Source organism: Pantherophis guttatus, chromosome 2 (genome assembly GCF_059756535.1).
Source record: "Pantherophis guttatus breed Tessera chromosome 2, ASM5975653v1, whole genome shotgun sequence".
NCBI lineage: Eukaryota > Metazoa > Chordata > Lepidosauria > Squamata > Colubridae > Pantherophis > Pantherophis guttatus.
The window spans coordinates 266,894,584-266,907,329 of NC_142064.1; the positions used below are offsets into that span (position 1 = coordinate 266,894,584).

The 12,746-nt window shown below is 46.3% G+C and overlaps 1 protein-coding gene across 1 annotated transcript; it reads left to right on the forward strand.

Moving 5' to 3' along the window:
* The first annotated feature begins 608 nt into the window (after positions 1-608).
* Positions 609-8,666, forward strand: LOC132711694 (uncharacterized). Its single transcript, XM_087884340.1, has 2 exons — positions 609-782; positions 6,321-8,666. The coding sequence occupies exon 2, from the start codon at positions 6,805-6,807 to the stop codon at positions 8,473-8,475; it is 1,671 nt and encodes a 556-aa protein (XP_087740466.1). The 5' UTR covers positions 609-782; positions 6,321-6,804; the 3' UTR covers positions 8,476-8,666.
* Positions 8,667-12,746: the final 4,080 nt, after the last annotated feature.

Below are 12,746 nucleotides of genomic sequence, written 5' to 3' on the forward strand. Positions count from 1 at the left end.
CTTAGCCGAGGGAGCCAATGTTGTCCGAAAATGCTTCTGTGGCCTGGTGGCCAATATGACTGTAGGCTGAGGTGTGGTTCTTAAGTGAATTCGGCTTTTCCATTCACTTTACCTGTCAGAAGGTCACAAAAGGGAATGACATGATCCCAGGGTACTGTGACCGTCATAAATATGAACCAGTTGCCAAGCGTCTGAATTTTAATCACATGACCATGGAGATGCTGCAAAGATCCTAACGGTGAAAAACAGTCATAAGTCACTTTTTCCAGTGCTGTTGTAACTTTCAATGGTCACTAAATGAGCTGTTGTAAATCGAGGCCTACCTGTATTTATTGTCATGCATACTGCTGGAAAGTCCTTTGCACCTGGACCCAGGTTAACAGACGTTCTCAAAACCAGTTTAGGACCAGTTCTGAAGACTTTTTTGGGTTTACAGTTATAACAAAGGCTAACTAAAGAGAACTTCTTCCAAAATGGAATCGTGATTGCAAATACATTTTTTCTTCCGTGTTGCTTTAAATTTGGGCTGTAAAATGCTGTTCTGGCCGCTGAATTCTACAGAAGGAAGCAGGGTTGGTTTGGAGATCATTTTACAATCAGGTTGGTCAAACTTTCCAAGAAGCTGAACGGGTTAAAAGCAGAAAGTTCAGCAGCTAGAGTAGATCCAGAAATGTAGAGTCCTCTTACTGAATTCCTTTTCCTGCAGCTCCTTTGGATAAAACTTTGAGTTTGGTGTTGCCGTTCTTGAATTTTGCTGGGCGAAACTCAACAGTTCGGAAAGAGTAAGTTAAATTTGAAACTTTCAGCAAAAGATCAGATCAGAGAATAAGAAATCCAGGAAGGGGGAGTGGGGGGGGGGAGGTTAAAGGGAAATTATCCTCGAGTAAATAATTTCTTTTAAAAAAAACTGCACCTATTTAACGCTCTCCTGGTAGAGGAGAGGATACAACAGTTGGTCCTTGCAGAGCTCACTATTCCTATAGAAAATTGAACCTCCATGTTCAAGCAGAGCACACAGCTCCGCAATCCAGGTGCGGGGAAAGGCATAAAAGGACGGCGCGGAGGCGTCACGGGCGGGGGGGACAAAATGACAAAAAGAGCATCGGGGCTATTGAGTTGCAAGCGGCGTCTCTTCCTTCGATGAATCGTGACTCTATTCTCATGTTCACCAAAGCCTCGGATTAACAGAATAACAGGAGTTGGAAAGGACCTTGGAGGTCATCTAGTCATTTAGCCGGAGCAGGGGGTTGGTCTAGATAACCTCCAAGGTCCCTTCCAATTCTGTTACTCTTAGTCCACCCCCCTGCTCATACCGGAGAGCCTGTATCATTTCCGATGGATGGCAATCCAGTCTCTCCTTGAAAGCTTCCAGTGATGAAGCTCCCACAACTTCTGAAGGCAAACTGTCCAGATGACCTCCAGGGTCCCTTCCAACTCTGTTACTGTTACTGAGTGGTCAGTGGGGCACTTGAGTTTACCCCTTTTTCTGGTGACTCATAGATTCCCTACCCAGTTGATTCAATTTCATTCAAACACGGCAGTTGTTAAGTGAATGCTACAATCATTAAGCAAACCCATTGTTCACTAGGGATAGAAGCATGGGTTTCTGGCAAAAATGTAAATCATGGTCATGTGACCGCAGGATGCTATGAAAGGCCACAACTGCAGGCTGGTTGCCAAGCATCCAAAATGTCCTGTGACCCTGGGTTGAGTCCCCCCCCGCCCCCCAGTCCTCAGAAGTTCAAATCTGGGTGATAAGTTGTTTTTTGAATGGTTGCTAAATGGCTGGTCGTAAGGCGAGGACTATCTGTAAGTCACAGACTTGGTGTTGTCGCAGTTCTGTGTCTACCATCTCGACACTTATAGAATATCAATATTTTCAATAGCAATAATTGCAAGAGGGATCTTGGAATCCTAGTGGACAATCACTTAAATGTGAGCCAGCAGTGTGTGGCAGCTATGGGTCGGCCTAGGTGAGAGGATGGCTGCCCTGGAAACTTCCGGGGTCAAATGACACGCACCTCCTTCGCCACTGTCGTGAGAGGACAGTGGAGCTTGGCGGCCTGACCATAGACTGGAATTTTCTCTATGTCTGTAACATTAGTGGTCCCCCACCCTTGGACTTTGTCTCCCCTGATGATTATATGTATTTGGTGTCGGAACTCCTCGCCCTGCGAGATTCTCCCTTCTCGCAGGTTTGGCCCTCCACATTATCGAGGGCCTATCTCGATGACGGACTTTGGAGTCCGGAGAGATGGCATGGAGCAAGGAAGAATTTGTGGGGTTTTTTAGGGAATTTTTTAAAGATTTTAAGGGGTTCTTGGGGGGGGTTGTACTAATCCTTTTAGAGAAATTGGGAAGACGACTATGGGGGATGGGGGGGAAATCCACCAGGGTCAGAGCCGAGCCCGGCACAGGGGAACGATTTGGGGGGCACTGGATGAGGGATTGGGAAAGGGATGGGGGACGATACCTATGAGGGTTGTACCATCAGCACGGTAGATGGAAGGGGCAGATATGGCGGGAGCAGGGGACCATATCAGGTGTTGGGGGCTCGCACTCGCTGTCTGAGAGCAATTGCTTGCCCCAGTCCCCAAGGCTCCGCTCGGATACTAGGTGGCTTAGACACTCAGGATCTGGGCCTTCGGCTGGTGCTGTGCAATGCCAGGTCCATGGTAAATTCACGATCTTATACAAGAGGGAGGAGCGGACCTGGCGGGTATTACGGAGACCTGGTTGGGCCCGGAGGGCGGCGTTCCTCTGGTTGAAATGTGCCCACCAGGCTTCAGAGCATTCCATCAGCCGAGGGCCCAGGGGAGGGGCGGGTGGGTGGCGGTTATTATTAACGAGGATCTGGGTCCGAGGGAGACCACTGTGCCTCAGATAGCCGGATGTGAGTCCCTCCTTGTGAGGTGGGGTCGTGGGGTTCAGATGGGCTTTTTGCTTATGTACCTGGCTCCCTGCTGCGTGGCAACAGCCCTACCTGAGCTACTCGACGTGATAGCCATGGTGGCAGTAGATACACCCAGGCTTTTAGTCATGGGTGATTTCAACTTGCCATCCGTTGGTGAAACGTCTGAGGTGGCTCGGGAGTTCATGGCTTCCATGATGCCCATGGACCTGACCCAGTTAGTTCATGGCCCTACTCACAGGGGAGGTCACACTCTGGACTTGATTTTTGTCTCTGGCCAGTGGTTGAGTGGTCTTGTTATAGGGGATATAGACATGGAACCCTTGTCATGGACTGACCATTCACTCCTTTGCCTGGATCTTGGAACCGCGACCCCTCGCCGCAGGGAGGCGGACCCAATTAGATGGATCCGCCCCAGGCGCCTGATAAATCCTGATATGTTCCAGATGGAGCTTGGGCCATTTCCTGAGGATCTAGCACATGACTCAGCTGAGTACCTGGTAGCCGCCTGGGATCGGGCGGCTGGTGGGGCCTTGGACCGAGTCGTGCCTTTGCGGCCTCTGACCCGGTGCCGATCCCAGGCGGCTCCTTGGTTTACTGAGGAGCTGAGGGAAATGAAGTGCCGGAAAAGACACCTGGAGAGCGGTTGGAGGGCCAGTCTCGCTGAATCTGATCGAACACTGGTAAGGTCGCATATTAAGTCCTACCTAGTGGCGATAAAGACGGCAAAGTTTAATTACTTTTCCGCCTCTATTGCATCATCAGGGAATCGTCCGGCTGCCCTGTTTAGGGTGACCCGCTCCCTGCTCCATCTGGGAGTGCGGGAGGATCCCTTAGAAGGCAGGACGGAGGATTTCGGACAATACCTGTATGACAAAATCGCTCAGATCCGGGGGGATTTGGACTCTGACTGGGTAGATCAAGGCAGGGTGACGAGGAATAGTCTTGAGAATGTTATCTGGGAGGAGTTTGATGCTGTGACTCCCGATGATGTGGACAGGATTTTGGGGAGACTTAGTGCGGTCACATGTTTACTGGACCCGTGTCCCTCCTGGTTGGTACTGGCTTCCCGGGAGGTTACACGAGGCTGGCTCCAGGGTGTTATCACTCAGCTTCGTTGAGTGAGGGTCACTCCCCGCTGTGTTGTGGTGGTTCTCCTCCTTTCTCTCCGACCGGTCGCAGTTTGTGTTGGCGGGGGGGCAGAGGTCGACTTTGAGGCCTCTCATCTGTGGAGTGCCGCAGGGATCGGTCCTCTCACCCCTTCTGTTCAACATTTATGTAAAGCCGCTGGGCGAGATCATCCGTGGCTTCGGGGTGAGATACCATCAGTACGCTGATGATACCCAGCTGTACATCTCCACCCCAGGCCACCCCAACGATGCCCTTGAAGTGCCTGGAGGTTGTGCGGATCTGGATGGGGAGGAACAGGCTCAAGCTCAACCCTTCCAAGACTGAGTGGCTGTGGCTCCCGGCATCCCGATATAGTCAGTTGACTCCATCACTGACTATTGGGGACGAGTCTTTGGCCCCCACTGAAAGGGCTCGCAATCTGGGAGTCCTCCTGGATATGCAGCTGTCCTTGGAGGAACATCTGACGGCTGTAACCAGGGGGACCTTTTGTCAGGTTCGCCTGATTCGCCAGTTGCGGCCCTTTCTTGATCGGGATTCCCTGTGCACAGTCACTCACGCCCTCGTCAAATCTCGCCTTGACTACTGCAACGCTCTCTACATGGGGCTCCCCTTGAAGAGCACCCGGAGGCTCCAACTGGTCCAGAATGCAGCAGCGCGGGTAGTGACGGGAGCAACATGGCGCTCCCATGTAACACCGCTCCTGCGCGAGCTGCACTGGCTCCCGGTGGTCTTCCGGGTGCGCTTCAAGGTATTGGTCATCACCTTTAAAGTGCTCCATGGCATAGGGCCTAGCTATCTTCGAGACCGCCTGCTGCTACCGATGACCTCCCATCGACCCGTGTGCTCCCACAGAGAGGGCCTCCTCAGGGTGCCATCAGCCAAACAATGTAGGCTGGTGACCCCCAGGGGGAGGGCCTTCTCTGTGGGGACTCAAAAACGGTCTCTTGCATTGTTGCAGAGGAATTTTGGCCCATTCTTCTTTACAACATTGTTTCAGTTCATTGAGGTTTGTGGGCATTTGTTTATCCCACCTCTTGAGCGGTCCCACGGCAGCATTTCAATTGGGGTGAAGTCTGTACTTCGCTGTTGCAAACCTTGATTCTTTTCTTTTTCAGCCATTCTGCTGTAGATTTGCTGTTGAGCTTGGAATCATTGGCATGGAAACAAAAGAGATGGGATTTCTTCTTTGCTCTACCAGCGGAAGACTAGTGTAAAGCTAGCACTGATAAGGCAAAGAAGACATCTGAGCTGTTGTTTCAATGACAATCCTTTCCTCCCCAGCCAGTGTAAACGACAACAAAATCTTCTTAGATCTCTTCGCCAGCATAAAACTAGTGCCGTGTAGCTAAGAAGAAATCATAGTAGTTTATGCAAACAGGAAAGAAAAGGATTACAACGGAAGCAAAATAGGCCAGATTTCTTCTTAGCCCCGCTAGCACTAGCTTTACATTAGTGTTGTGCTGGTAGAGCAAAGGCGAAATCTCATCTGTTTTGCTTCCATGGCAATCCTTTCCTCCTCAGCCAGGGTAAATCACTAACGATTTATGCTGGCTGGAGTGAAAGGATTGCCATGGAAAGAAAAGAGTTTATATTTCTTTTTGATTATGCCACGTGGCCCAGCTGACTTCCTGAGCTCGTCAGAAATTTCGTAAGTGAATGGTGATGGGGGAGTAGGGTTGGGGAGGAATGCATAGTATATTGCAAAGCAGGCCAACATACTGGAGTCTGGGGATTGTGAGGACTGACTGGGCAAGATGGAAGGGAAATTCCATCTTGCCAGGGCCTGGTGGCTCAGCAGACTAAAAGCATTGTGATTAACACCAGCTGTCTGCAATTACTGTAAGTTCGAATCTCACCAGGCTCAAGGTTGCTCAGCCTTCCATCCTTTCTAAGGTAGGTAAAATGAGGACCCAGATTGTGGGGGCAATAAGCTGACTTTCTATAAATATACAAAAGTATGAAGGCTATTGCTTAACACATCGTAAGCTGCCCTGAGTCTCAGGAGAAGGGCGGCATATAAATCCAATTAAAAAAAAATAGGTGGATGGGTATGCTGCAGCATCTCTGCAGTGAAGGAGTCAAGGACCTCGGGGTGGGAGGCGCTGCAAAAATTCAACTTTGGAGCAGATTTGTACTTAGCATTTGGGGGAGTGTTGTAACTTCAGAAATTCGTTGAATGGCCTGTCGTACCTAAAGGATTACCTGTACTTCTTTTTTTCACATCTTCTGCAACCCTTTCATAAACAATAAAACTTACACTTTCTTTTGAATCTTACAGACAAAGATGATGCCAACATAAGCACACTGGACAACTGAGAATAACAAGGAACACTGAAAAGCAAAGCAAATTGAAGCAGAAATAAAAATATGTTCTCTTTCCTTCAGAAAGCTGCAGAATTCAACTACTTCATCAGCAGGAAAGAGACAGAAAAGAGAAAATCATGAAGAGATTTGCAGCTGGAATAAGTAGATTATATAGAATTTAAGAATACGTTACTTGAAAAGGTCAAAGGAGATCATTTTTCCGTTCAGAAAAAGAGGGAAATATCTGGAAGCCAGTGGGGAAGAAAATGTCAATTGGATAGTCACATATGGCAGCCAGTAATGTAGGCACCAACAAAATAAGGAATCACACATATTTTTGACCTCCTCAAGAATGTCAGTGATGGAAAAGCTCCATAGATTTGCCTATTGTGGGAAAAAGTAAAGAGTTCAAATCACAAGAGGATCCACACTGAACAAAAGCCATATAAATACTCTAAATGTGGCAAAACTTTAGTCAGAATAGCTCCCTTGCGATTCATAGAAGGATCCCCATAGTAGAGATGCCCTACAACTGCTCCCAATGTGGTAAATGCTTTTTCAAGCATGGCAACTTTGTGGTACATCAGAGGACTCACACCAGGGAGAAACCATATGAGTGTCCAGATTGTGGGAAACGTTTCGGAGCAAATTCCCACCTGGTGAAACACCAGAGGACTCACACAGGAGAGAAACCCTTTGAATGTCCTGAATGTGGGAAATGTTTCAGTGAGAATTCCAACCTCGTGAACCACCAGAGGACTCACACAAGAGAGAAACCCTTTGAATGTCCTGAGTGTGGGAAAAGTTTCAGTCAGAATTCCAGCCTGGTGAAACACCAGAGGACTCACACAGGAGAGAAGCCCTTTGAATGTCCTGATTGTGGGAAAGGTTTCATTGTCAATTCCAGCCTGCTGATACACCAGAGAACTCACACAGGAGAGAAGCCCTTTGAATGTCCTGAGTGTGGGAAAAGTTTCGGTCTCAATTCCAGCCTGGTAAAACACCAGAGAACTCACACAGGAGAGAAGCCCTTTGAATGTCCTGAATGTGGGAAAAGCTTTAGTCGGAATTCCCACCTGGTGTTACACCAGAGGACTCACACAGGAGAGAAGCCCTTTGAATGTCCTGAATGTGGGAAAAGCTTCAGTCGGAATTCCCACCTGGTGTTACACCAGAGGACTCACACAGGAGAGAAGCCCTTTGAATGTCCTGATTGTGGGAAAAGTTTCAGTCAGAATTCCCACCTGCTGATACACCAGAGGACTCACACAGGAGAGAAGCCCTTTGAATGTCCTGATTGTGGGAAAGGTTTCAGTGTCAATTCCAACCTGCTCATACACCAGAGAACTCACACAGGAGAGAAGCCCTTTGAATGTCCTGAATGTGGGAAAAGCTTCAGTCAGAATTCCTACCTGGTGAAACACCAGAGGACTCACACAGGAGAGAAACCCTTTGAATGTCCTCATTGTGGGAAACGTTTCAGTCAGAATTCCCACCTGGTGATACACCAGAGGACTCACACAGGAGAGAAACCCTTTGAATGTCCTGTGTGTGGGAAAAGTTTCAGTCACAATTCCAACCTGGTGATTCACCAGAGGACTCACACAGGAGAGAAACCCTTTGAATGTCCTGATTGTGGGAAAGGTTTCAGTGTCAATTCCCACCTGCTGATACACCAGAGAACTCACACAAGAGAGAAGCCCTTTGAATGTCCTGCATGTGGGAAAAGTTTCAGTCAGAATTCCAGCCTGGTGAAACACCAGAGGACTCACACAGGAGAGAAACCCTTTGAATGTCCTGATTGTGGGAAATGTTTCAGTGTCAATTCCAGCCTGGTGAAACACCAGAGGACTCACACAAGAGAAAAACTCTTTGAATGTCCTGAGTGTGGGAAAAGTTTCAGTCAGAATTCCAGCCTGGTGAAACACCAGAGGACTCACACAGGAGAGAAACCCTTTGAATGTCCTGATTGTGGGAAAGGTTTCATTGTCAATTCCAGCCTGCTGATACACCAGAGAACTCACACAAGAGAGAAGCCCTTTGAATGTCCTGCATGTGGGAAAAGTTTCAGTCAGAATTCCTACCTCATTGGCCATCAGAGGACTCACACAGGAGAGAAACCCTTTTAATGTCCTGATTGTGGGAAAAGTTTCAGTGTCAATTCCTACCTGGTGATATACCAGAGGACTCACACAGAAGAAAACCATATTTAAATTTTGGCCTGATTCTTTTTAGTCAAGAGATCTCAGGATTAGACCTGTAGGTGGAGAGAGAAAAATGGAAAATATTAGTTTGATAAAGGCTAACTACCTGTTTCTGATTATCAGCAGTACTTTCTGGATGTTTGCATTTACAGAAGTCGTTCTGCAAACAGGCCTTTGGGTGGTGTTTTTTGTATTTTGATTATGGAATTCCGACATGTGGAGTTTCAGCTTTCTATCTTGGTGAACTCCAGATTTTGAACCTCACAATTTCCCAGCCAGCATACAAGTAATCCTCGAGATACAACTGTGATGAGAAGTAACTATTATGGATTCATTTAGCAATGGCGACAGTGCTTTGATTAACTAACCCCATCCCATGCTGTCTGTTATGCAGCTATTAAATGAATGTGCAAGTTGCTAAATAGGACACTGGCTACCTCAGTGTTCGGGAAAACTCTCGGAGGCTTAGTCCAGGCCCAGGCTTCCCCGCTTCCCCCCAGGCAACCCTAGGACTCCTCCACTCCCCACCAGACACCTATTGCTCTGGTTCCCAACCCTTGATTCCCCCAAGGCATCCCTAGGCCTCCTCCACCCCCACCCCTAAGACATCTATTGTTCTGGTTCCCAACCTTGTTTCCCCCAAGGGAGGGGTGAAATGCTACCGGTTTGCTCCGGTTCGGGGGAAGGCCCCCCCCCAAGCCTTCCCACAGAGTAACCCCCTAGGCCTTTTCCCACTCCCACTGGCTCCCTGCAGGCCTTAGCGCATTCTGTCACGTGGCCTTCCAGTTACGATTACACCTTGCAGCAGCTGTTTAACGAGACTGCTTTGCTTAATTGCAGACTTAGGCTTTCCTTCCAGAGGCCTCCCATAACCCATCTCTTAGGTCTCCCCAGGAATTTCCGTCCCTCCCAGAGTCTCCCCAGGCCTCTTTCATAAAACAGGGTCCCTGTAGTCCTTAGGTCGAATTCCAACTCTACCAGGCCTTATAGAGACCTCCTCTTTATCTTTTGAAGACATCTGAACCTTATATTGGGGAAGGAGGGTAGGACAGAAATCTCTCAGCTGTATGACTATTTCATGGAAGCAGCCATTATTTTCACTGTGCCTGGGATTCATCGCTGGGCCCTGAGGTGGATTTGTGGAAGTGGCTGCCATTTTGCCACGACTGCCTCAGGACCAAAATGGCGGCTGCTTCTGGGTCATTGTCATGCAGGAGAGGGAGAAACTGCTCTGTTTCGCTACCTTAACACTGTGCAGAAAGCCTTAAGGAATTGTGGGTGCACTGAAAATGATGGCTGCTTCCATGAGATCTTGAAAATTTACCTGTGAAATAGTGATGGGCTTGTGGGGAATAGGCCCGAGGCCCAGTGAAAAAAAGCAGTGTAACATTTCAAATGAAAAGCTTTTCTGCCTTGCAGATGAACCTGGTGGAGAAGAGCTGTAGGAATACTGAGTTGAGGAGAAAAGGGATCGTGGCTTTAATCACAAGATCTCCATGTTTATTAGCAACTCCTGCTGTGATCTCCTCTTCTTGGAAATGCCTGCTTGTTACCCTTTGATAGCTGCTGGGTGACACCAGCACCATATTGCTGACGTACGTGTTTCATCCCCCTTTGAGTTGGTGATATGAGGGGAAAAAATGTACAATGGAAAACGTTTCATTTTTAAAAATGCATTGTGTAAGAACAAGACTTTTGACAAGGAATAAATGGGTAGTGTCAGTATTGCTATGAATAGTTTGGTAAGGCAAGATGCTCAGACTTGCCTCAAACTGTGAGATGGGTAGCGAATAAATTTATTAATCAATACATTTAATAATAAAAAGGTAAGATAAAAATCTTTTATCAACTTTTGCTCAGTTGCAAGGTCTCCACACATATAGTAGTTTCTAACAAACTACCATTGTTCTTCTTGTGCATTCTGTATCTCTACGACCGATCTGTCTTCCTCAGCTTCCCTTCCCTCCTCAATGTAAATTTAAGTTTCCAATTTCAATTCTACACCAGTCCAGCCACTCTTTGTGGCATTTTTCAAGTATCACTAGACAAATTTCAAGGTTTTTTTTAAAAAATTAGTATTATTATGAGGGGTGCACCTCCTTATCCATAAGGTGTCTCCTTTTTTTATTTTTACTATGCTAATAATGAACTTTTCTGATTCTGGCATTTTCCAGCTCTTTCAGGAGGGGAAATACAGGGAGAAAAAATGTTTAAACTACATAGAATTCTCACCTCCTTTTGCCTCTCAGCATCCTTTCAACAAAACAACCCTCTGCATTTCTCTCTAGCCTCAACAACTTGCAGACATTTTCCACAAATTTATCTCTCACATCCTCAACACACAGGCATTCACAGGTCTCAGGATCACTTCGCCTTATCACTCCTTATGAGCTTAGATTCTGAAGCCATGATGTTCTTCTTCTGCCTGGAGCTCATTTGCCTTCAATCCTTCCCTGGAGGATTAAATGAAATGTGCCCTATTTTTCTGGATGTCGCATCACATGTCCGAAATATCCCAACTTTTGTTTTTTTAATTTTAATGGGTTTTTTTAATGATATAAATAGGTGACTCAAAAGATTAGCCAGATTAGCATTGATCCTCATTACTTATTTTCCAAGGGTGTGTCATCAGCATTTCATCAAAAAAGGACTATGGGATAATGTATAGGAATTAATGGCTAAAGCTAAAATTTCATGTTCATGGATATTTCATGTTCATAAATTTTTTGGGGTTTTAAATCTGAGCCAATTTATTTAATTATTTTAAATTTTACATTGTTGTTTTGTCTGTGTTTTTAAATAGGCTGTACACCGCCCTGAGTCCTTCGGGAGAAGGGCGGTATAGAAATAAAATTATTATTATTATTATTATTATTATTATTATTATTATTATTATTATTATTATTATTATTATTATTATTATTATATGAATGTGCAAGTTGCTAAATAGGACACTGGCTACCTCAGTGTTCGGGGAAACTCTCGGAGGCTTAGCCCAGGCCCAGGCTTGCCCAGGCAACCCTAGGACTCCTCCACCCCTCCATGCCCCTCCCAAGACACCTATTGCTCTGGTTCCCAACCCTTGGTTCCCCCAAGGCAGGGGTGAAATGCTACCGGTTTGCTCCGGTTCGGGGGAAGCCCCCCCCTACAAGCCTTCCCACAGAGTAACCCCCTAGGCCTTTTCCCACTCCCACTGGCTCCCTGCAGGCCTTAGCGCATTCTGTCACGTGGCCTTCCAGTTACGATTACACCTTGCAGCAGCTGTTTAACGAGACTGCTTTGCTTAATTGCAGACTTAGGCTTTCCTTCCAAAGGCCTCCCGTAACCCATCTCTTAGGTCTCCCCAGGACTTTCCTTCCCTCACAGAGTCTCTCCAGGCCTCTCCTTCCTAAAACAGGGTCCCTGTAATCCTTAGGTCGAAGTCCAACCCTACCAGACCTCATAGCGTCCTCCTCTTTATCTTTTGAAGACAGCTGAACCTTATATTGGGGAAGGAGGGTAGGACGGAAATCTCTCAGCTGTATGACTATTTCATGGAAGCAGCCATTATTTTCACTGTGCCTGGGATTCATCGCTGGGCCCTGAGGTTTTTTTTTATTATTATTATTATTATTATTATTATTATTATTATTATTATTATTATTATTATTATTATTATTATTATATTGCAGAGGAAAAATTGCCGACTACAGGAACCATGTTCACCTTTAACATTTGGAATTAACCACAGATACATTTTTTCAACTTCCAAAATGTCTGAATAGCTTATATTTAAGCATATACAAAAGAGCCTTTTCCAACTTTCCAACTTGTTACGTCCACCCAGGGTTACTTTCCATTACCTGATTTGGGGTGGGTGGGTGGGAGACCATAATATGATTTTTAAATAAAGAATACAGGGTTAGTTTTCTTTTTTCTGCTTTAGTCTTTAAAATTTCTTTGTCTGTTTTAACAGTATAATCAACCGAGAAAGTTACGTTCAAATTTTCCACAATTATAATTGATATTTTGTTAATAGTGGGAGAAAGTAGTGCCTAAATTTAGGATAACTTAGAATAGGCAGTACATGGAGGTAGTGCTTAGTTAATGACCCCTGGTGGCACTGAATGAGGGGGATTTATGATCAGTCCTCAAAGTTCCAACCATCCCAGAATCCCCTGAACACCTGATTGCAATCCAACATATGGCAATCCATT

Excerpts from the sequence above, each read along its gene's own strand:
- LOC132711694 (XM_087884340.1), top strand. The coding sequence starts at position 6,805 with ATGTGGCAAAACTTTAGTCAGAATAGCTCCCTTGCGATTCATAGAAGG.